Source organism: Octopus sinensis, linkage group LG5 (genome assembly GCF_006345805.1).
Source record: "Octopus sinensis linkage group LG5, ASM634580v1, whole genome shotgun sequence".
Lineage (NCBI taxonomy): Eukaryota > Metazoa > Mollusca > Cephalopoda > Octopoda > Octopodidae > Octopus > Octopus sinensis.
Window position 1 is genome coordinate 72,067,790 of NC_043001.1, and position 24,012 is coordinate 72,091,801.

At 37.9% G+C, this 24,012-nt stretch overlaps 1 protein-coding gene across 1 annotated transcript in view; it reads left to right on the forward strand.

The window, feature by feature from the left end:
• LOC115211854 (DNA polymerase epsilon catalytic subunit A-like) overlaps positions 1-23,801 on the forward strand; it is a 110,687-nt gene extending 86,886 nt beyond the window's left edge. Inside the window, exons 39-51 of the mRNA XM_036502729.1 lie at positions 2,979-3,068; positions 4,840-4,924; positions 5,528-5,731; positions 6,656-6,817; positions 8,803-8,874; positions 11,284-11,391; positions 13,265-13,350; positions 16,591-16,723; positions 17,037-17,171; positions 19,262-19,338; positions 19,765-19,897; positions 21,344-21,453; positions 23,200-23,801. Of these exons, the coding sequence (XP_036358622.1) occupies positions 2,979-3,068; positions 4,840-4,924; positions 5,528-5,731; positions 6,656-6,817; positions 8,803-8,874; positions 11,284-11,391; positions 13,265-13,350; positions 16,591-16,723; positions 17,037-17,171; positions 19,262-19,338; positions 19,765-19,897; positions 21,344-21,453; positions 23,200-23,272 (1,468 nt within the window). The 3' untranslated portion in view covers positions 23,273-23,801. The remainder of the gene's footprint in view (positions 1-2,978; positions 3,069-4,839; positions 4,925-5,527; positions 5,732-6,655; positions 6,818-8,802; positions 8,875-11,283; positions 11,392-13,264; positions 13,351-16,590; positions 16,724-17,036; positions 17,172-19,261; positions 19,339-19,764; positions 19,898-21,343; positions 21,454-23,199) is intronic.
• The last annotated feature ends 211 nt before the right edge of the window (positions 23,802-24,012 follow it).

The window sequence follows — 24,012 nt, forward strand, 5'->3', positions numbered from 1 at the left end:
CCTCCTTCTCTCCTTCCCTCCCTCTCTCCTCTCTCTCCTTCCCCCCTCTCTCTCACCAACTACTCCTTTCTCACATAAATTTCTATGGTTATATATTTAAGCAGAGAAGAGTACAATATTTCCTGGGGCCTCAAAAAATCTTTTCATATATTGAAGATAAGCATTCACATTTTGGGAGGGAAGCTTGACAGAAACTTTGTACTCCTGATAAAATTGTTCTCTGTCATCCTGAATCAGAGTGGACTCTTCTGTTCATTTCATGTAAATAATAGTGTTACGGAATCACCCGTCGTCGCCCGTCCCGAACGGCTCACACAAGTTCCGCCACGGAACCCAAAGAGGCGGAGAGAGGAGATACAGATAGATACTGCCACAACCGCAACACAGAGATACGGAGGCACAACCCGAGATACAACCCAAAGAGAGGCAAGGCAACAGAGACACTGGCTTATATTCAACAACTACTAGTTTATATGACAATCAATTGCTACACATCAAATACATTTAAGGCAGACATTTAAAGGAAGACATGCACGTGACTACTCAATACATCATGCAACAGATCAACGCATAAACAGTTCTTTAAAGTCTCTTTCTGAACATCACAGATAAAGTCACATCAACAAGTCCTTTACTCAATTCTGAACATAAATACCACAACTCGATAATCGACATATCGACAGAGTCCTTGACTGTTCTCTTCACTGTTCAATACACCGTGACACATATCAATGCACAACACATACCTCAATTCCTAATTGAATTTGCCAGTGTCCCATTCCTCTCAATCCTGCCAATTCCTCTGAATACTGCCAAATCCTTCTGTACATATCCCTTCTGCATATTCCAATCGCTTGCTCCTCAAATCCCAAGATCCCTGCTGATCTGTCCAAGATCCGTCTGTGTTCTTCCACGACCGCTCAACCGACCGCAAGATCCGTCTGTCTTCTTCGACGACCAACTACCAACTGCCAGACCTCACTTCGTCTCTGTCCTTCTTCCACTCCCTCATCTCCCTCTGTCTATATCGCTCCTACCCTTTCTAACTGCTCTCTGATTCCTTACTCTATCTATATCGCCTCAATCCCTTAGCCTCTCTATCTGTCCCTTACTGCTTATCCTTTCTATTTGCCCTCTGCTCTTACTCTATCGCTATCGCCTGCCAGACTCTTAGCCTCTCCATCCGTCCCTTACTGCTTATACTCTATCTCTATTTGCTCTCAGCCCTTAATCTGTCCCTTTTCTTTCACTTCTCACTGACCCTCTTATCAACCACACGAGGTCACAGGTCATTCCAAAACCCATTAGTCCTCCATTAGACAAAAGACTGTCACATTTTCACCAGACATACTGGAACCATATCCACGATGTGGGTCACCAGAAACACTACACTAATTAAACCCGAAATGCACTTAGCCAACCGTAACACTAGTAATATGCTGATGTCTGATGAACTAGTTATATTCATCTCCGCTATAAAAGGAACTTGTACTTAATTAGAATAGAAACCAAAATTTAATATGAATACAAATGATATCATCATCATCATCATCAACAACATTTAATGTCTATTTTCCATGCTGGCATGGGATGGATGGCTTGACAGGAACTGGCAAGGCCAGGGACTGCACCAGGTTCCATAGTCTGTTTTGGCTTGGTTTCTATGGCTGAATGCCATTCCTAATGCCAACCACTCCACAGAGTGTACTGGGTGCTTTTTATGTGGCACTATCCTCAGTGCTTTTTACATGGCACCAGCACCCACACCACTGTTTTTTACATGACACCTTGGTTTTAGGATCTCAATTCTGTTGTGGTGGGCAGGCCTTCCCGCATACAGCAACATGCCACGTAGCTTGGTCCTCTATTATCCCCATCATTAGATACAGCGTTTTGAGATGGGCCTTCAATACTTTGTGCCATGTCTTCCTGGGTCTCCGTCTTCCAAAACTTCTCTCAGGTTTAGTAAATCACCTATTCTCCTCTCTCTTACATAAAACTTTTCAATAATGTACTTAGAAAAAAATCTTTAATTTATCCCTACCAAGATTTATTTTGCTTTTAGGGTTTCTGGGCTGATTCATTACCAGTGTCATCTGCTTTACATATTGGCTTGGTTAGATGAGTTGACCATAACTAGAACCAGCTCATATGCAGAGTTAGTATCTCTTAAATGTGGTTCCGAGACCACATCTAAATTGTCTATTTTCATTTTGTCATTTCTACAGCCAGGGCCCTTCCTAAGACCAACTAAATATGTGTACTGGTTGCCATGTCCTTGATATGACAAAACTTAGGGACACCCTTGACCTTATGATCTCTTTCTCTCTCTCTCTCACCAACCACTTTACTCTGTGTTCTGGATGTATTTTCTTGTGGCACCAGTACTAAAGATTAAATTAAAACATCCAGAGCTGGAAGCAGGAGAGCTGCATCAGGTTGGAACCCTGGTGCAGCTCCCATGCTTGCCAGCATGGAAAATGGATGTTAAAGGATGATGGCAATGACATCCCGCTCTTAAAATTTGTGGCCTTGTGCCTGAAATAAAAATCGTTATTATAATGATGATGATGCCTAGCAACAGTAATTATGTTTAGGCGAGTGATTCCCACCCACCCAACTTTATTTAAGTTGATGGCAGTACCCCAATTAGCCACAACCCACTGATCTTATTAAAACCAATTATGAAGCATTTGATAGCATAAAAGATGCACTGATGTATTAAGTGCATCTCAATTTCAGTGGCACATATTCAGAAAAATGGTTTTATATGTAATGTAAGCCCAACTTTTCATATAGGACCCAAATTGAGTTTTTTCAAGGCATATTTGTTGGAAAATAGTGCGTCTTATATGCCATCAAATATGGTAATATAATTTTGTATTTTTTGAGGGATTTATTACAATGTAGGGTATTTTTTCCCCTTTTTCTAATATGTCCCTTATGCAAATGTCTTGTGATTTTTTTTTTCTTTTCAGAATCCTGAAAACCATGATTCAAGGTTGGGTTAGAGATGTGACAGCTTACAAAAATGTTTTCGCTGACAACCAGATTGTACACTTCTATAGGTAGGTCTTTGTTGTTTTTCTTGTTTCTTTAAAATTATTGTTTCCAGCTGATGACACAAAAGTCATACTTAATTAATTCTGGACATAGTTTAATGTGATTCTGCCTTGATGTCACAAGGTGCTCAGACTTGTGACCAATATTGAAGAACTGATCAAAGGCAGCAAGCCAGCAGAATTGTAAGCACACTGGTCAAAATGCTTAGCAACATTTCGTCTTGTCTTTATGTTCTAAGTTCAGGGTCAACTTTGCCTTTCATATTTTAGGGGTCGATAAAATAAGTATGAGTTGATCATTGGGATCAATGTCATCAACTTAACCCTTTACCATAAATTGCTGGCCTTGTGCCAAAATTTGAAACCAATATTGAAGTACTGATCACATCACTGCTATGCTACTACATATACAAATATCCTGGATCATGTACAAAAAAATGTCATTCAACTGACTGGTAACAATCAGTAAGTCACAGGGGCACAGTGTCCTCTGTCACTTCTACTGTTATACCACTGTAACAGCCCTATGCTGCTTTAACCCTTTACATACCAATCCACCTGAATCCACCATTGATTCTATGATACAAACTTTGTTTTAAAGTGATCTAAATTAAAACTGTCCATCAAATTTCTATGTTGAATTATGTTCCAGGCAGTAGCTTAATAGTAGCAGTCATTTTACAAAATACTTCATTATTTTTCAAAGCAACCAAAACAAAGGCAGCATATTTTAACAGAAATATGGTAATATAAGGGTTAATCTAGTAAACTATGTACATATGCTACAGACTCCTTCCTTACACACTGGTGCATTTTATACTCCCCCTCTCTCTCTCTCTCTATCATCATCATCATCCTTGCTATACCTCATCTTCCAGATTTCTCACAGTTTACCCAATTAGTCCTTCCTGGAGAATCAACACCTTTTAACTCCCTCTCCACTTCAACAGATATGAAACTCATTCTCAACCATATCCATCTCACCTGTACAGGTCATGGGCTCTGCCTCATTTCTTTTGTGAATATCCACTCCTTCTTGCGTGAGGAGAAAACTATGAGATTTCAGATATTTATGCTTTTCCTCAAAATACTAGTTGTTGTTCTTGGCAGAATTGTTAGCACATCAGTAAAAATGCTTTGTGGCATTTCTTCCGGCTCTTTGCATTCTGAGTTCAAATCCCACTAAGGTTAACTGTGCCTGTCATCATTTTGGGATTGATAAAATAAAGTGCCAATCATGTACTGAGTTTGCTGTAATTACAATCATTTAGGGAAGTAAAAAAACATGTCTGACATTCTGGATTTGTTGTGGGTTCCCTACACACAGGATAAAGATGGGATGGTTATAAATTTGTTAGAAAGGAGTTGATCTGGAGGAGTGGGTCCTTGCTTAGTCTGGAGGAAGGGCAGTGCCCACAACACTTGCAGGTCCTCCAAGACCATTGAGCTTGACATCATTAATGTTTCATTTAAGCTGTTGTACATCAGACATGAGCAAGGGAGAAGATTCCAGAGCAATGTTGTAGGTATGGGGATTGGTGTGGTCCAGTGTGGATGTTGGACACAGCAGTAAGGGCACAAGGTGGAGGTAAGAGCAGAGGTCATTATAGTAGTAATAGAAAAGACAGAAAATGGAGACAGCATATCTGTAGGTCACAACAAACTGATGCAGTATGGGTATTGGCAGATTTATTAATTCCTCACAAGATAACTGTTGTATTCAAATTTAACTCCATTGACTGTGGAAACATCTCAGATCTTTGTCTTCTCCTCACAGGTGGTTGCGATCTCCGACAGCTCTTTTATATGATCCAGCCTTGCGAAGAACACTTAATGGAATGATGAAGAAAATTTTCCTCCAGGTAATTACCTCATGAAATCCTCTTTGATTATCTTTATCATCATCAATTTAACATCTATATTTCCGTGGTTGCATGGATCAGATGAGATTTGTTGAGGCAGATTTTCAAGGCAAGAAGCCCTTCCTGTTGCCAACTCTAACTTGTTTTCAAGAATGGTAATATTTCACCTTGGCCAGATGTATTTTAATGGAAGATTGGAATTGAATAACACCTCTTGTATGATGGGGATACTCATTTACAACTATTGTGTGATGACAAAACAGAAAGCATACATACATATACACACATACACATGTCAAGCTTCTGCCTAATTCACTCGCAAGGCTTTGGCCAGTCTAGAGCTATAGTAGAAGACAGTTGTCCAAGGTAGCATGTATTTGGACTGAACCCAAAATCACATAATTGGGAAGCTAATATCTAAATCACACAGCCATCATATATGCATCTATAGAATGTCCTTTCAAACTTGCACAACATAACAACCATGCTGTATATATATTTTCATATATTTAACCATCATCAATGCCATTTCATACGTATATATTGAATCATCTCTCATACTTCTATATTTAATTATAAACTCTGTTTCCTTCCAATTCACAGCTGATAGCTGAATTCCAGCGACTTGGTTCTTTGATAGTATTTGCCAATTTCAACATGATTTTGCTCTGTACCAAGAAGCAGTCTATTGACAATGCCCTCAGTTATATGAATTACATCACAAGCAGCATTAAATCACGTAACCTGTTCCATTTGATAGAATTTACTGTAGAGCAGTGCTGGGAGTATCTCTTGTGGATGGACTCTGTGAGTATTTTACTTCTGAACAATTTTGAATTGTATTGAGTGCAGTTTGGTGCACACCAGGGCTCTGCTCTCATTTCAGTCCTGTTACGGGTCTTCAGGTCACAACAGAGGTGTTTAAAACCAGTTGTCTGTGGGAATGCTTGCATGCTGGATGACTTAGTTCCTATAGATAAATTGGTCAGAGATTCAGAGAGGAAATTTTAGACTTAGCACCAAGAGACCTCAAAGTAAACTTAGCAAAGACAGTTTTAGTCACCAGGAAAAAAAAAAAAACAGTACCCTGCTGCCATCAGGAAAAACTATGTTTGACATGTAGAAAAGGAGTAGGTAAGAATTCTATATAGTGTGCTTATTGTAATTTATGGAAGCACAAGGTGTAGTGAGATCACAGACATTTTGACAGATTGTAGACTTTATATGTGACAGACACAGAGGAGTTGTTAGCAGAGAGAGGAAAAGAGTATATATGAAATGAATGTTTTTAAAAGCTTTGAATGCTTCCTAGCAATAGTTGATAGCTTTTGTTATGAAGGTGACCTAATTAGCAGTGGAGATGAGAGTTCTGAAAAAGTAAGAATGAGGTGAGGAACATTAGGGAGCTTCACTGGTAATAAAAGTTTTTTCTCTCAAATTCCACAATATTTTTGTGTGAAGTGCAATGTTGCAAAGTAATGACATGTGGGTCTTGTGTGAAGAGGTTTTGTGGAGGCTAGGAAGAAATGATGCAAGTATGCTCTGTTAAGTGTGTAATAGTGTTGATGAATACTGGAGTACAAATGGTATAATAGAGTTTATAATACACTGCTATAATCTCAGCTATCCAGTACCAGATGGTACCATATTTAACCAAACTAATATTGATATGTTATATAACAAACTTCTTGATGGTTAATGATGATGATGCTGTTGTTGCTGTTCTTCTAGGCTAATCATGGTGGAGTGAAAGGTAAATTACCATCTTCTGCTGAATCTGAAAATCCTGAAGGAGGTAATGATGATGATGATGAAGAGAAAGAGAAAGAGTCTGATGCAGAAGAGGATATGGATAATGAAGGAGAAAAATTAGATGATGATTCTAATGATGAGGTTTGTTTGACAGTTTTGAAGTTTCATTTTACAATTTATGAAAAATTTACAAACACTAAGGAGTCACATCAAATAATGATTTAGAAGGTGTTGGTATTGCTGTATGCAGTGCCATTCTTAAAGGACTGAGCACACTGGGCTGTTGCCTGGGAACCTCACAGGTCTAAGGGCCTAATCCTGATTGGGTATGAGGTGTTTAGGTTCAGCTGTTTTGGCACCCTCCATTTGTTATTGTTGATTCAATATTAACTTTTATAACACCAAATGTTTTAATGTATTTGTCTCCTTCATCTCTTTCTCTCCCTCTCTATGTGTGAGCATATTTCTCTTTATGTGTGTGAGGTAAGGGAAAGTGTTTTAAGCAAATTGTAATGCCTGTCTGTCTGTCTTTCTCTCCCTTGCACTTTCTCATTCATTCTATCTGTATGTGTTTATTTCAGTGTGTGTGTGTACCTCCAGCATCCAAAAGTACTGTCACTAAAACAGGCTAAATGTCCAGTCAACCATATCATATCATCAGCATTCAGCTATACCTGATCATCTCATTCTGATTCTGATCTATATATACTCTGGCTTGTCAATAAATGAATACTATAGAGCCTAGCCCATTGATTTGTCCAGGTGCCTACAGTGTTGCTAAGACAGTCGTGGCTGTGTGACTAAGAAGTTTGCTTCCCAACCATATGGTTTTGTACATTATTTACATTTGAGGATATTTGTCCTCATCTTGTCTCTTGTTAACACGTTTCGGCTGATATACCCTCCAGCCTTCATCAGATGTCTTGGGGAAATTTTGAACCTGGGTTCTCATTCCTTAGGTATTTTTTGATGATGATGTTGTTGTTGTTATTATTATTATTCAGGTCACTGTCTGAAATCGAACAGAATCTTGGGGTTAAGAGCATGGGCTACTAACCCCAAGATTCCGAGTTCAATTCCAGGCAGTGATCTGAATAATAATAATAATAATAATAATAATAACATCAAAAAATACCTTAGGGATGAGAACCCAGGTTCACAATTTCCCCAAGACACCTGATGAAGACTGGAGGGTATATCAGCCGAAACGTGTTAACAAGAGACAAGATGAGGACAAATATCCATGAAATGTAAATAATGTACATAATTCCTCATCTCTTAAATATAGAACCATATGGGTTTGTGTTTAGTCCCATTGGTACCTTGGGCAAATGTCTTCTATTATAGCCGTGATTAAACCAAAGCCTTAGGCATTTTGGAGGATAGAAACTAAAAGAAGCCATTTATGTGTATGTGTGCATTTGTGTGAGTATGTTCATATTACCCCTCATCTTCATGTGTGTTTACTGGTTGTAAACAACAGGCTAATTCATATGGTGTCATTTGTTTCCAGTTCTCTATCCTGCCCAGCCGGTCTGCTGTTCAGTAGACCAGGAGATTATGACTCTGCTCGGAAACAAGAGGGGTGTTGTCCTCAGGAAGAACATTCAGCCATAGGAATCTCTACCCCAACATACTCTCATCTGATTCATGCAAACGCACACACAAAAAGACATTAAAATCATGATGATGATAATCATCATCATTGTTTAACATCTGTTTCCATACTAGCATGGGTTGGACACTTTGACAGGAGCTGGCCAGGCTCCAGTTGTCTGTCTTGACATGGTTTCTTTGGCTAGATACCCTTTCTAACGCTTCTCACTTTACAGTGTACTGGATGCTTTCACATGCTACCAGCACAAGTGCTTCTGCATGGCACCAGCACAAGTGCATTCTATGTGGCACTGGCATGAGTGCATTCCACATGGCACCAGCACGAGTGCAGCGTACTTGGCACCAGCATGAGTGCATTTTACGTGACAGTCTGATAAAAATGGAGGATGGTCAAGGGCAAAATAACCCTTTATGTCTCAAAATATTCAAATTTCAAAATAAAACTATTTCATTTTCTTTGTTTTTATTTATTTATGCATTTAAAAAAAAGATTTAATTCTATTTTCCAGCCAGAAATTGAGATGAACTGGAATATTGTCCAATTCCTTCCTGAAAGTGGTGCCTGTCAAACCAATTTTAATGTAAGTTTACACAGAGGAATTAAGTTAATTTTCTGCTTCAAGTATCAACCCAGACCAATGGAATAACAGAATTGTTAGAAGGTTGTCTTTTGGTATTGTTCTGGCACTTTGTGTCCTCAGTTCAAATTCCACTTTGACCTACGTAGGTAATAGACTTTATCTATTACCCCAGTAATGCAGCTTTAGGTACTGTCTTCCTTCTTGGCTAAAAGTATAAATATTTACACCAAAGCTTCTCAAAGTGCTACATATAGATCCCTGGAGATGAATAAAATTTTGGTAGGGATGAATAAAAGCTTAGGGGTTTACAGTGAGTGGGGTGAATTTTTCATGTAAAATATCCTAGTTTGTATGTGATGAAATTTAGGGTTACCTAAACAGAGAAATACTTTGGACACAGAATATAATGATTTGAACCTCAAACTCACAAACCTGCAATTTAATATTAGTGATCTTCAAGGCAGTGAGCTGACAGAATCATTAGCACACCAGACAAAATGCAAAGCAGCATTTTGTCCATCTAAAGTTTCTGAGTTCAAATCCTGTTGAGGTCAACTTTGCCTTTCTTCCTTACAAGGTCAATGAAATAAATACTAGTTGAGCATTGGGGTTGACGTAATCGACTTAATCCTCCCCCAAAATTGCTGGCCAAAATTTGAAATCAGTATTAGTGATCTTCTCTGTGAATTCTAAATCCATCCTTCATATTTAAAAAGTGATTTAAACATTAAAGGTGGAATAACCATCTATATATCATTCTTAAATTATATACACCATTAACAAACAAGACACTTTGGTTTTGGTCCAAGATAAAATCTCTTATAGACATGATGTGTTAAAAAACACAATATATATCAGAGGGAGTTGAAAAATTGTCCCAGCAGTGGTTCGTGAGAATGCCAAATGTATTTCTTGGGCCTTGTCAATGGTATGTACTTGCAGCCACATACTTAGACAAAATTTATCACTTCCAATATGTGATTAATACAATCACTGATATTCTGAATAACTGAGTACACCAGATCTTTATGCAGTTGGGTGATTAATGCTGTATTGTTTGTAATTAGATATTTACTGATATTTTTGTCTCATATAAATTGTATTAAACACAGGTAAATTTAACTAGCAGTACCTGTGAAAATGTCATGGCCCATTTTGTGGTATAGTGTTGACCATAAACATATCCCAGCTCCACCCCTCAGTAATAATATCTTGTCATTTCCTTCATAATTCCTTAATTTTGTCTATTCCCTTCAACCATGTTTTTTCTCTTCTAGCCTGTTTTCTCATTTGGGCTTCTGCAATATATTCTTGCCTATCATCATCGTTCATATTTTACCATTTTTTTATTAACAATTTTCATTCTTTACCTATTAGCTTCAACTTCATCGTTCATCATATGACACCTTCCACACACACACACACCCACATGAACACTGATGGCATGCACACATATACATATCCTTCACTCTCTCTCTCATACACACCTAATTGTGTGTGGGTGTGTATGTGCCAGTAATTTTCATTAGAATCTCTATCTCATACACTTTTACCATCCCCTTTCCACAGCATCACAGATTTTTTAACCCTTTAGCATTCAGATTACTCTATCGAATGTAATGCTTATTCACATTGTCTTGAATTAATCCTGCATTATCTTGTGGCTTCAAGATTTCAGTGATGGGATAGTATATTTTTACTATAATATTGTAAAGTAGATATGAGATGTTGGATCTGGCCAGTTTAAACATAAAAGAGATAGAATATTTTGACCGCATATGGCCGGTTAAACCACAGGAATGTATCAACACTTCAGTATAATAAATTAATTTGTTTGGCAGGTGAATAGTAATTAAATTATAATTGGGTGTATCAGTTTTAAAAAATCTAAGAAGCCCTGGTATATACAAATTGTAGAAGGAAATAGTTTTTTAAACTAATGTTCCTTCCTAAAGTATTACTGACCATAGTTCTTGGAAAGATTCTAAGGGAAGATTGGGACCCAGTGAATTGTGAGGAGAAGGAACCAACAAAGGTACTTGTTCTTGTTGTTTAGCCTCAAGTCTGCCCTGGTCAAGGAAATCTAGGATTGCGAAGGTTTTAGTTCCTTCATTGTCTCAAAATAACTGAAGTTCTTTATACTAGTTGTTGTTTTGCTCTAGATCAGTCCTCATCAAGCAGACATTAAATAAAAATGTTCCAATAACAGCCCTCCAGTCCCTTTCTGTTTACTGGGAATCCAGGACCACATAATGCAACCTGTACTTTGAGGGAGATTTAGCTGCTATTTCTGACAGACCAAGGCCTCCCTTAGTGGCTCAGCTTTACTAAAATGTTTGGTTTATTTGACACATTGAGTAGTTGGCACTTCAGTTTGTTGTAAATGTTGTAAACTGTTTTATTTTCTAGATGATCATTGCTGGATATATTCTTTCAATGTACAATGAAATCCAAGATGAACACAGACGTAGAACTCCTGGTAACACACCTGTACGGCGTCGTTCAAGTCAGACTCAGGTCAGTAAATGTTAGAAATTATTACAATTTTAGGAGATTAATTAGTTATTTAATTTCATCTCATCAAGATTATAATGGCAATCTTTGAATTAAGTTCACAGAAATGTTTTCTTAAAAATCATTTCCTATTTGTTATTAATGAGGAATGAGTGAAAATTACAAAAAAAAAATTACTCCGTATTTAAAGATTGCTAATGAAGATAGAACTATATTGAACTATATTATGGCTGGAATCTGGTTGATACCATCTTGTTTTTGAAGATAGATTAGCTGATGTTGGGATTATTGGATTTAATTAATCAGTGTCTAACACAGTCTTAATAATAATAATAATTGTGTACAGTGCTCAGGTGCACTACAACTCATCTAAAGTGTATATATAATCAGGTGTAGTTTCGACGGATTTCGGGAAGCATGAGGGCCTTAAAGGATGCAGTGTCATGGCAGTCAACAACTGATGCAGGCAGTTTATTCCACGCTTCAGCAACCCTGAGCGTGAAAAAATGTTTCCGAAAGTCATGGGAGCTGTGCTGTTTTCTGACTTTGTAGGCATGTCCACGTGTGTTAGACACATGGAGATCAAAAAGGTGTTCAGTGTTGTTGTTGGTGAGGTGGTTGATAACCTTGTGGGTGTTTACCAAGTCCGTCGCCAGACGCCGGAGCTTCAGTGAATCCATGCCCAGGGAAACAAGGCGCTCAGAATATGGTAGGTGTCTGATGGAGGGTATGCGTTTGGTTGCACGTCTCTGGACAGATTCCAGGAGGTCAATGTTCTGAGCAAGATAGGGATTCCAAACTGATGATGCAAATTCCAAGTGTGGTCGTACCATAGCTGTATACAGTTTTAAATAGATGGCTGGAGAGCGGCTAACAAAAGTCTTGCTGAGTGATGCCAAGACACCCTTGGCCTTCTTGACAATTTTAGAGATATGCTTTGTCCAACGCAAATTAAGAAGGCTGATTTTAGAATTACCACCTGAATGCTTATCAAATAATAGACCAATATATTCTCATTGAGAATACACCAAATAGATGGCAGTGTGGTTAAGAAGCTTGCTTTCCAACCAACAATGTGGTTTCATGTTGTTAGAGAAGTATCCTCTATTATAACTCCCCCCCCAGCTCCAACAACCTAAACTTATGTTGTCAACCCTTAACTCTTTCCAAGAAAGGTAATATTTTCCTATGGTCAGGCATGTTTTGTGGAAGATTGGAAACAAATGCTGCTTGTATGACAGTGATGCTTGCTTACAGTCATTACGTGATGTCAGGACAAGGGTAGATACAACAAACACATCCACACATATATATACATGATGAGACTCCTTTTGGGTTTCATCTATCAAATCCACTCACAAGGTAGTCTTCGTCTATAGCTTGGGGCTATAGTAGAAGATACTGTGGGAGTGAACCCAAGACTACATGGTTGTGAATCAGGCTTCTTAACCACACAACTACACCTGCACCTTTGCAACTATAAATCAATGGTCTAACCCTTTAGCATTTAAACTGGCCATATCTGGCCCAAATATTCTGTCTGTTTTAGATAGAAACTGGCCAGATCCAGCCTCTCACACCTGCCCTACAATGTCATTCTAAAAATAAACAATCACATTTTCAAAATCTTGAAGCTACAAGAAACTACATGATTAATTTAAAAAAACGTGGACAAACAAGTATTACATTTAGTAAATTAATCTGTATGCTAAAGGGTTAAAACTCCAAATAAACTCACGTCCACAATTATTATGAAATTTACATAAGATATTTGTAAAAAAAAAAAAAAAACTAATGAATTTAGGTATCAGATTGTCATTTGAATTTTCCTGCTAACCTGCTTTTATTTTCCCTTTTCAACCTTCTTCTGTTTCAGACCATCACAGATTACTCAACTGCCCCAAGTATAGTGACTTTTGCACAAGATTTAATCCAGGGTGATCTTGCACAGCAGATGTTTATGTAAGTTATATTATCTTTCATCATCATCATCATCATTTAGCGTCCGCTTTCCATGCTAGCATGGGTTGGATGGTTTAACTGGGGTCTGTGAAGCCAGAAGGCTGCATCAGACCCAGTCTGATCTGGCAGTGTTTCTACAGCTGGATGCCCTTCCTAACGCCAACCACTCCGTGAGTGTAGTGGGTGCTTTTTACGTGCCACCCGCACAGGTGCCAGATTGAGCTGGCAAACGGCCATGGACGGATGGTGCTTTTTACGTGCCATCGGCATGGGGGCCAGGTGAGGCTGGCAACAGCCACGATCGGATGGTGCTTTTTACGTGCCACCGGCACGGAGGCCAGTCAGGGCGGCGCTGGCAACGGCCATGATCGGATGGTTCGCTTACTTGTCACCGGCACTGGTATCACAGCTGCAATTTCCATCGATGTTGATCGACTTCGATTTTGGTTCTGCTTTCTGATATCTGATTTGATTTGGTTTGATTTTGATTTTGATTTTCACTTGCCTCAACGGGTCTTGACAAGTGGAGTTTTGTGTCCCAAGAAGGAAAGGTATGTATAAGTCGACTGACTACATACCAGGTAGAGGCCACGGGTTATGGTCTCACTAGTCTTGCCGGGTCTTCTCACGCACAGCATACTTCCATAGGTCTCGGTCTCTAGTCATTTCCTTGGTGAGACCTAAAGTTCGAAGGTCGTGCTTCACCACCTCGTCCCAGGTTTTCTTGGGTCTACCTCTTCCACAGGTTCCCTCAACCGCTAGGGTGTGGCACTTTTTCACACAACTATCTTCATCCATTCTTACTACGTGTCCATACCAGCGCAAACGTCTCTCTTGCACACCACAACTGATGCTTCTTAGGTCCAACTTTTCTCTCAAGGTACTTACACTCTGTCGATTATGAACACTGACATTACACATCCATCGGAGCATACTGGCTTCATTTCTTGTGAGCTTACGCGTATCCTCAGCAGTCACAGCCCATGTTTTACTACCATGTAGCATAGCTGTTCGTACACATGCATCATACAGTCTGCATTTTACTCTGAGCGAGAGGCCTTTTGTCACCAGCAGGGGTAAAAGCTCTCTGAACTTTGCCCAGGCTATTCTTACTCTAGCAGTTACACTTTCAGCACACCCACCCCCACTACTGACTTGGTCACCTAGGTAGCGGAAGCTATCAACTACTTCTAGTTTTTCTCCCTGGAACGTGGTATTAATATTTATTAATATTTACCAGATGCAACAGAGTGACTCAAGGTCCAAGAGTTTTGTGCATTAGCACTTATCAAACTAGCTACAGGTTGAAGGGGAGTGGGTTTATATGGCTGGTGCAAATTGCATTTTCCTCTGGATTGTTCTAGATCAAATTTTAAATCATAACAATGTCATATGGATAGTTCATATTCTTCAAATAGTTTGCTCCTTATATTGTTCAATAAGTAAATACATACGTAATGCTCACCAGCTATATAAACCATCAGCACTTCGACCTGTAACTAGTTTGATAAGTGCTAACACACTCTGTTGCTTCTACTAAATATTAATAATAATATTTACATACTCATATTTTGAGTTCTATTTTTCTTGTTTGCATCACCATACCTGTAAGTTGTACTAGCAAATCTACAATGGAGGCATAAAATGAGGGAGGGAAGTCATAACAGCAGTATGTATTGAGAAATGTGTAAGTGGACTTGATAGATTACTGGATGATGTCTTAGAGAAATCACATTATTGTTGGTGATACAGCTTTCTATCACAGATATATGAGATGTGTTTGCGACTAAGTGACGTGTGATGACGATTCACTCCCAAACTGAAATAGGCTCCCAGCCTCTGTATCATGAATGATTATGTGGACCACTCCTAACGAAAGCCAGAGTTTCCTTCGATCAATATATAAAAAGTATTAAGAAAAATATGTTATTTAGATATACTTTTATTTTAGTTGTTTACACTATTTTATGCTTGTTTATACTCTTATATATTCAAAGTTCACAAATTTCCTTATTTAAATTATGAATCATATTCCTTTCGATAATATCAATATGATTACAAAACTTTGTAGACGATATTTTCTGTTTGATCGACACTAATTTTCAAATTACTGGAGCCTGTTGCTCTACTCATAGCAACATATAACTGGCTATGTGTGAACATCGGAGTGGATAAAAATACACCTACGTAATCTAAAGTCTGGCCCTGTGCCTTGTTTGCTGTGAATGTGTGAGCAGAATATTTAGGGTGGCAAAAAAATCAAACTAAGATTTACCTCTCACTGTTCTATGCAAATAATGTCTGAATGTTCTGGTACCATGGGTTATTTTGATAGACAAAACAGAGTTGTAAACAACAGCCATTTCGAATCCTACTCAAGACTGACACACTTCTATGACCACTAAATGATTAGACACACTATATACTGACACACATCCTGAAAAATATCATAACCATTGTCCAGCTGTCTGGCCGTGAAGAGGGGACAGACAAAGAGATGAACATAACACCCATTATAGTAAGATAGCAAATCTGCCCATCTACGATGAGAAATAAAGGGATAGTATCGCAAATCTAAATCCTCTAAATTCACGAGGAATATGGAGGTGGAAATCCAGAGTTAATCCTTGTTGCCGGAATTTTAACTAAAAAAAAATCAAAGGTGATTTATTAATACAAAGCTCAATATCCATTAGACAATCGTACTTTTTTTTTTTTTCCTGAATACCTCCTTTGTAATCCCGAAAAACATCATAACCATTGGTCCAGCCATTTGACTGAGAAGTGGGAACAGACAGACAATAGATGGGTCTATAGCAGATCCAGCTATAGAGACCATGCCAGAACAGACAATGGAGTCTGGTGCAGCTCTTGGCCTTACCAACTCCAGTCAAACTGTCCAACCCATGGCAACATGGAAAATGGACATTAAATGAGGATTATATATACATTCATATATATATATATATATATATATATATATGATGGGTTTCTTTCATTTTCAACTAAATCCACTTACAAGCCATAGTAGATGATACTTGCCTTGGATGCTATGCAGTGGTACTGAACCCAAAACCATGTGCTTAGGAAGCAAATTTCTTAACCACATTGCCACATCTGTGTTTTCTTTATACTTTTTGTCTTAGCAGATGTTTGGGTAATTTGGGGCAGTTATTCCTCCTTGTTAAGAATCCATGAAAATTGTTGATATTTGAAATGTCAAAACGTTTTACATTTTAGGCTAACACAGAAGATCCATAAGAAACTATCTGCTAGTCATTATGGGAATGAGGGCAGTGATTTTCCAGAACCTCCTGGTTCCCACTTGAAGCCAACATGTCCTGCTTTGGAGTTTGTCAAAAGTGTTCTAACGGTATGTTTAACATAACACAGATATGTTGTAGATGTTGTTACTGCTGTTTTTAATGTGCTCATTTTCGAATGTATGATTTATACTGGTTACTCACAATATTCAAACCCTAAAAATTAATGTTTTAATTTAAATAAATGAAGAGTTAGATAGATGTGTGTCTCTATTTTATTCTCAGTACTTATTAATAAAAACATCATAGTATTGTTAATTTGAATTTTCAAACCAAATGATGACATCTTTCTTCAGTTAAATTAATTGTTTACTTACATATTTCTGCAATATATATATATATATATAAATTGTTATGTTACAGGTGTTGTCATTGGATACTAATGTAACACTTCAAACCACAAAATTAAGAAGGGACCTTCTCCGACTTATAGGATATGGAGAATTCTCTCCTGATGCTGTCTTTAAAGATCCTTGTTTATCTTTTATTCTTCCAGAGGTAAATATTTTTTCACAATATTTAAACTTATGTGGCAGAATCACTGCTTACATATATACATGCAGGCTAGAACGAGGCCTCATAGCTGGCCCTACTCTAGATGGCTGAACATAATTGGAGAAGACCTCCAGAGGTTCAACATCACCTTGGAGGATGCAGAGGGGCTGGCATATGATTGCCAGCGAGAGAGCACTGGTGGACCCAGTCAGCTCTATGCATGATAATGGTGATGATGAACTCTTACTGCTAATTACTTCATTACATCTGGCATATGATATCTTCCAGTCAGCCTACTTATGATCCTACTATACCTCTTTTCCCTCTATAGCTTACATTGAGCATCACTCTATGGCATTCCTAGCTACTCCTTTTTTTTACACTGAGCAGGTCGTTTCCCAGATGACAGCAGAGTTCTGTCTTCTTTCTTACTAAAACTCTGATTTACTTAATGATCTCTCTACTCTAAGCTTTACTTCTATATTTGAATTTGGATTGCCTTGACTGACTCATTTATGAGAACTTAGTCATCAACTTGCAGGAGTTGCCGTGATACCTGGTCTAAACTTTTCTCTCTGTCTTCAATTATCATCATCGACACACACACACATACACATTATGACTGTGTGGTTAAGAAGCTTCCTTTCCAACCACGTAGTCTTAGTATCAATCCCACTGCATGGTTTTGGCCACTGCTCAAGTTTTAGAATCTTACAGGTGGCTGTAATGTGTGTATATGTATGTGTGTATGCGTAGTGTAGTATGACACATACATGTCATCCCAGAAATAATGCAGTTTTTTCAATTGCATGAACTAAAGGTCAGAGGGGGACAAGATAAACTACCTGCATCAACTTGCTATAAAAACAGGTAGGAATTTTATCATGTTTTTATTCTTAGTGCAAGTTTCGATTTTAACAGTTATTTTTTCAAATCTATAATGGAAGTGACAAAGTAGCATCTTTGGCATATTTCACTTTATGAGTTCAATAAAGGCAGCAGCGAAAAGGGAAGTGTAAGGAATATTAATGCAGTATATGGGGATCAGACAATAAGTATAAGCCAGTGTCAACAGTGGTTCCAGAAACCACAGCCTAGAAGACGAGCCTTATTCTGGAAGGTCTGTAGAGTTCAATGAGGATGTCCTGCAAACTCTGATGGAACAAAATCCTATCATAACTGTTGGGGAACTAGCAGAGAAGCTTGGATTTGGCCATCAGAAAAGTCGACAAATTGGGTCAAAGGATCCCTCACAAACTTTCTTAGTCTAATCACATGCAGAGAGTGAATGTGTGCTCTTCTTTGCTATCATGTCTCTCGAATGAACTTTTTTTGGACCAAATAGTGACTGGTGACAAGAAATGGATTCTCTATAAAAATGTCGAGCACTAAAGACAATGGGTAGAGAAAGGGGACTCACTGTTACCCCAAGCTAAAGGTCTCCACCCAGCTAAGGTGTTGTTATCTATTTGGTGGGACATGAAAGGTTTAGTTCACTATGAACTTTTAAGCCCAAACCAAATGATAACTAAAGAGATTTACTAAGAGTAGCTTAAGTCAGCACTAGAAGAAAAACAACCAAATTTGGTTTCAAGATGAAAGGTGTTTTTCCATAAGAATAATGCTCGGCCACATACAGCAAGGATGACATTCCGAAGGCTGGAGCAGTTTGAATGGAAAAAGGATGTCCCACTCACCATATTCACTGGACATTGCCCCATCTGATTATCTTTTTTTATTGTCTTCAAAATCATTTGAACAGAAAAAAATATGAATTCTGTAGATGAGGTCAGAACAGTACTGGAAGACAAAGTGAATTTTGTAAGAGGGACCTTGCAAGTCTACCAGATAGATGGAAGAGCATTGTAGAAAATTAAGGAGAGTATATTTTAGATTAAAAAAAACTTTATCGTAATTTTGAAAAATAAAAGAAGTATAAAAAAAAATCACATTATTTATGTGATGACCCAATATATGTATACATATTGCTTTGTATAGTTATTGTCTTATCATCTCGTAACGTTTCTTTGATAAACACATGGATGGTAGTTAAATAAAGCATCAAATAAATTCCTGCAATTCTTTCCTGACAGGTTATCTGCAAGACATGTAATCACATTCGAGACTTGGATCTTTGTCGAGATCCTTATTTGAACCGAGAGACTCTGGGGTAAGCCACTGATGTAGTTTCCTTTCTTTGTCACATTTCAATTTTTTTTGTTGTTGGATTGGACAGGGATTAATCCAAAACAATGTGAATAAGTAAGCAGTACATATATAAGCTAACTGAACGCTAAGGGATTAAATCAGCCATATCCAGCCCAAATATTCAAATTGTTTTATCTTCATACAGGACAGAGCAGGCCTCTCATGCCTACCCTGTACTGTCGTTCCAATAGTAAACAATCACATTGTTGAAATCTTAAAACTATGATATAATGCTTGATTAATTCAAAACAAAGTGAATAAATAAGCATTATATTTGATTGGGTAATCTGAATGCTAAAAGTTTAATGATTCATACTCTGTTTTGTTCATTAACTGTATTTTGTAATGTCTTTTTTTTTTTCTATCTTTCCCATTTGTTGTTCCACAGTGCTACATGGTCATGTATCCAATGTCACACTGATTACGATGCAGCTGAGATAGAACACAGTCTAGTTGAGGTTATTAACCGCAAGTCTCTTGCCTATACCCTGCAGGATACCAGATGTGTGAAGTGTAAATTGGTAAGGAAACCTTTCAGTCTTCTCAAAACTACATTTTTAGTCTTTCTTGTGACAAGGACAATGACAACAGCAACTACTACTACTACTACTACTGTTGTTGTCTGGTATGTTTCCTCGGCCCAGATCTATCCAGATGGGGCAGACCTATCAAAGTTTGATATTAATTTTTGTTCCAAACACTAACTTAAGCCTTTAGTATTTAAACCAGCCATCATCATCATCATCGTTTAATGTCTGCCTTCCATGCTAGCATGGGTATCCATCCCAAATACCTGTTTTATGTTCAAACAGACCAGATCTGGCCTCTCACACTCACCCTACAGTGTCATTGTGAAATATAAACAAATCACATCAGTGAAATCTCAAAGCTATGAAATAATGCATGATCAGTTCAGAACAATGCAAATAAATAAGTATTACATTTGACAGAGTAATCTGAACACAAAAGGGTTACCTTAATAAATTCTTCGTTATTTTCAAAATTAATTGAAACATCTCAGTCTTCAAAACTCAGCCTTTTAACTGCCAAATTAAATTTCTTGGTTATTCCAGTAATGATATTAAATATCTAACCAAATAAAAAAATAGATTTGTTATTTTCTGCAAGTCATGTTACCTCAATAAACTTGACATATCTCACCAGAAAATAGTTTCAAACATGACATTATCAGCTCCTTCATGAGATTCAGATTTTATGATCAACCTGCACCATACCTTTCCATGTCTTCAGTTTCCTTTCCTGTAGGTTCACTTGGCACTTCTTTGCTCAACTGTCACCCTCTGTACACATCACATATTCATACCAGTTTTCTCTCATGCATATAATTGCTGATTATTCTTATACTCTGCCTTCATACATCATCTACATTCAGTGTCCGAGTTTTTCTGCCATGTAACATTTTACTTTGAACACAAGCCTTGTACAATTTACCCCTTACTTGAACAGAGAAACCTTTGTTCAGTGCCATGTAAAAAATACTTGTGTCAGTGTCACGTTAAAGTACTTGTGTGGTGCTGTGTTAAAAGCACCCAGCATACGCTGTAAAGTGGTTGGTGGTAGGAAGGGCATCCAGCTGTAGAAACCAAGCCAAATCAGACTAAAACCTGGTGCAGTTTACCAGTTCCAGTCAAACTGTCCAACCCATGCCACTTTGGAAAACAGATGTTAAAAGATGAGATGATGAAAGGCAGCGTAATTCAACAGAAATATGGTAACAAAAGGATTAAGATCTTGCTCTGACTAGTTAACCCTTAAACCTATGTATCTGGAGTTTTAGATATGACTGAGAGTAGTTCTTCCTGTTGCTATTAGGAGTAAATGCTGCAAGGGGAAGATGTAGGTGACAACTATTCATAGCTATCCAATATGACAAATAATGTCACACATTTTATCTGTCTGCCTGTCTTCCATGTCTAACAGTTTCTAAATATTATTTATTTCTACAGATCAAAAATAACAACATGCAGAATTACTGCTCATGTGCATCTAGTTTTGAAAATGTCATTTCTCGAGATGCATTTCTATCTACCATGAACACCTTCTATGGAATTGCTCAGTGAGTACATGTTTCACTTAACCTTTTAATTTTAGATGTGTGTGTATGTGTATATAGATACATTGGGTTGGTGCATAATTATTGCGGCTTTTTCTCACATTTTATTCAACAAAAACATATTTAAATGACGGTCTGACTATCTGCCAAGCAAATGGGAAGCAGTAATTGAAGTAGATGGTGAACATGCTCCGGAATAATCATTTAAAGATGTTTTTGCTACATGTTTTTATTGTTTTTGTTGAATAAAATTTGTTGAAAAGGAAGCCGCAGAAATTATGCACCAACCCAATAGATAGACCCAGGAGTAGCTGTGTGGTTGAGAAGCTTGCTTCCCAACTATGTGATCTTGAGCTCAGTCCTACTGTATGGCACTTCAGCCCAGAGTTAACCAAAGGCTTGAGGGTAAATTTGGTAGATGGAAACTGAAAGAAGCCTATTATAAATATGCGTGTGTGTATATATATAGATTTGTAGATGAGTGTGTATTTATGTCAGGTCACACTTAGTGTTACTGGTAACATGTAACCCAGTACAACCTGTCATGGTAGGCCATCATTGACTAAGCTTGTGTGTTAAGGAGGGTAGTTTTCATTAGACATCCTAGGGGATGGGAAGCCTTTCCTAACGCCAACCACTCCAAGAGTGTAGTGGGTGCTTTTATGTGCCACCGGCACGAGGGCCAGTCAGGCAGTTCTGGCAACAACCACACTTAAAAGGTGTTTTTTTATGTGCTACCTGCACAGGAGCCAGTCCGGCGACACTGTCAATGACCACGCTCAAATTTTTTTCATGTGCCGGTAAAGCGACACTAGCAACGATCATGCTTGAATGGTGCTTTTTACATGCCACTGGCACAGGAGCCAATCCATGGCCCTGGCAACAATCACGCTCAGATGTGCTTTTAAACGTTCCACATGCACGAGTACCAATCAGGCAGTGCTGTCATCGACCACATCAGCGATTTTGATTTGATTTCACTTGCCTCAATGGCTCTTCGCAAGACAATGTTTATTGTCCAATGAATGAGGCATACTCATAAGTGGACTGGTTACACCCCACACTCGGATGTGCTTTGAATGTACCACTGGGACGAGTGCCAATCAGGTGGTACTATCATCGGCCACATCAGTGATTTTGATTTTACTTGCCTCAATAGGTCTTCACAAGCAAAGTTTATTGTCCAATGAATGAGGGGTACTCATAAGTGGGCTGGTTACACCCACTGGCATAGGCCACGGGCTATGGTCCCACTTGGCTTGTTGGGTCTTCTCAAGCACAGCATATCTCCAAAGGCCTCAGTAAGGCCCAATGTTCAAAGGCCATGCTTCACCACCTCATCCCAGGTCTTCCTGAGTCTACCTCTTCCACAGGTTCCCTCAACTGCTAGGGTGTGACACTTTTCCACACAGCTGTCCTCATTCATTTGCAACACATGACCATACCAGCGCAGTCATCTCTCTTGCACACCACATCTGATGCTTCTTAAATCCAACTTTTCTCTCAGGTCGCTTACACTGTCGTGTTTGCACACTGACATTGCACATCCAGTGGAGCATATGGGCTTCATTCCTTGCAAGCTTACGCATGTCCTCATTTGTACTTCTTCCCATGTTGTCTTGGGGCTTCCTCTAAACCTAATATTTATAACAACAGAGAAGAAATATGTAAATAATGACACAAAAAATATCAACCATTTTTATAAAATTCATGCAAATCTAATTAGTTTCCTTTCTTTGTTAATTGCAGACATTATAATATGCAGCTGCTTCTAGAAACAGTTACATGGATCCTGAAGATGAATGATTCTTTGAACAGCTAACTCAGTATTAACCATGAAGTTTGAGAGAGAGAAAGAGAGAAGTGTGAGAGGGGGATATGTATTCTATGAAGAATCATTTATTTCATTATTTATTTTGGCTTCTGAGAAGATCTGTTATTTAGAACTTTTCTTTTAATGTTTTGGCATAGAGTGTGCTGTCTTTATTTCTAAGACTCAAAAGATTGGATTGATTTAAAAAAAATTTTTTTTTTTATAAATGTTTTCTGAGTGAATGTGAAATGACAAATTGTACAAAGCCTCTTGCATGTGTGTGTTGTATTGACACACATATGTTTATGTTAATATTTACATTCTGCACTTAGCTGAGCTATGGATGGTGTCGTATTGTCTTTTATTAACAACAAATTGTTAGTATTTTCCAAGGTTAGTTGAATGAAAAGGCTCTTTCTTGAAAAACAGGTACAAAAACCTCCAGCTGTAAAAACAACATCTCAGTAATATGTATTCATTCAACCAATTTTTAATACCTATGCTGGTATTAAAAATAAATAAAAACAAACGAATATAATAAAAAAGCAAATTAAATAAAAGTCAAATTGATGACATGGAAAAAATACCAAAGTGGATAACATTTTTTGTGTAGTTTGATATCATATTGTCCTGGGTTCATATCTTGCTAAACTTAACTTAGCCTATCAATCCTCAAGTACTAATAGGAATGTCAGTAATTGTAATGGACGAGGATTGATTAAGTCTATTATATATCTTTCCCTGATTAA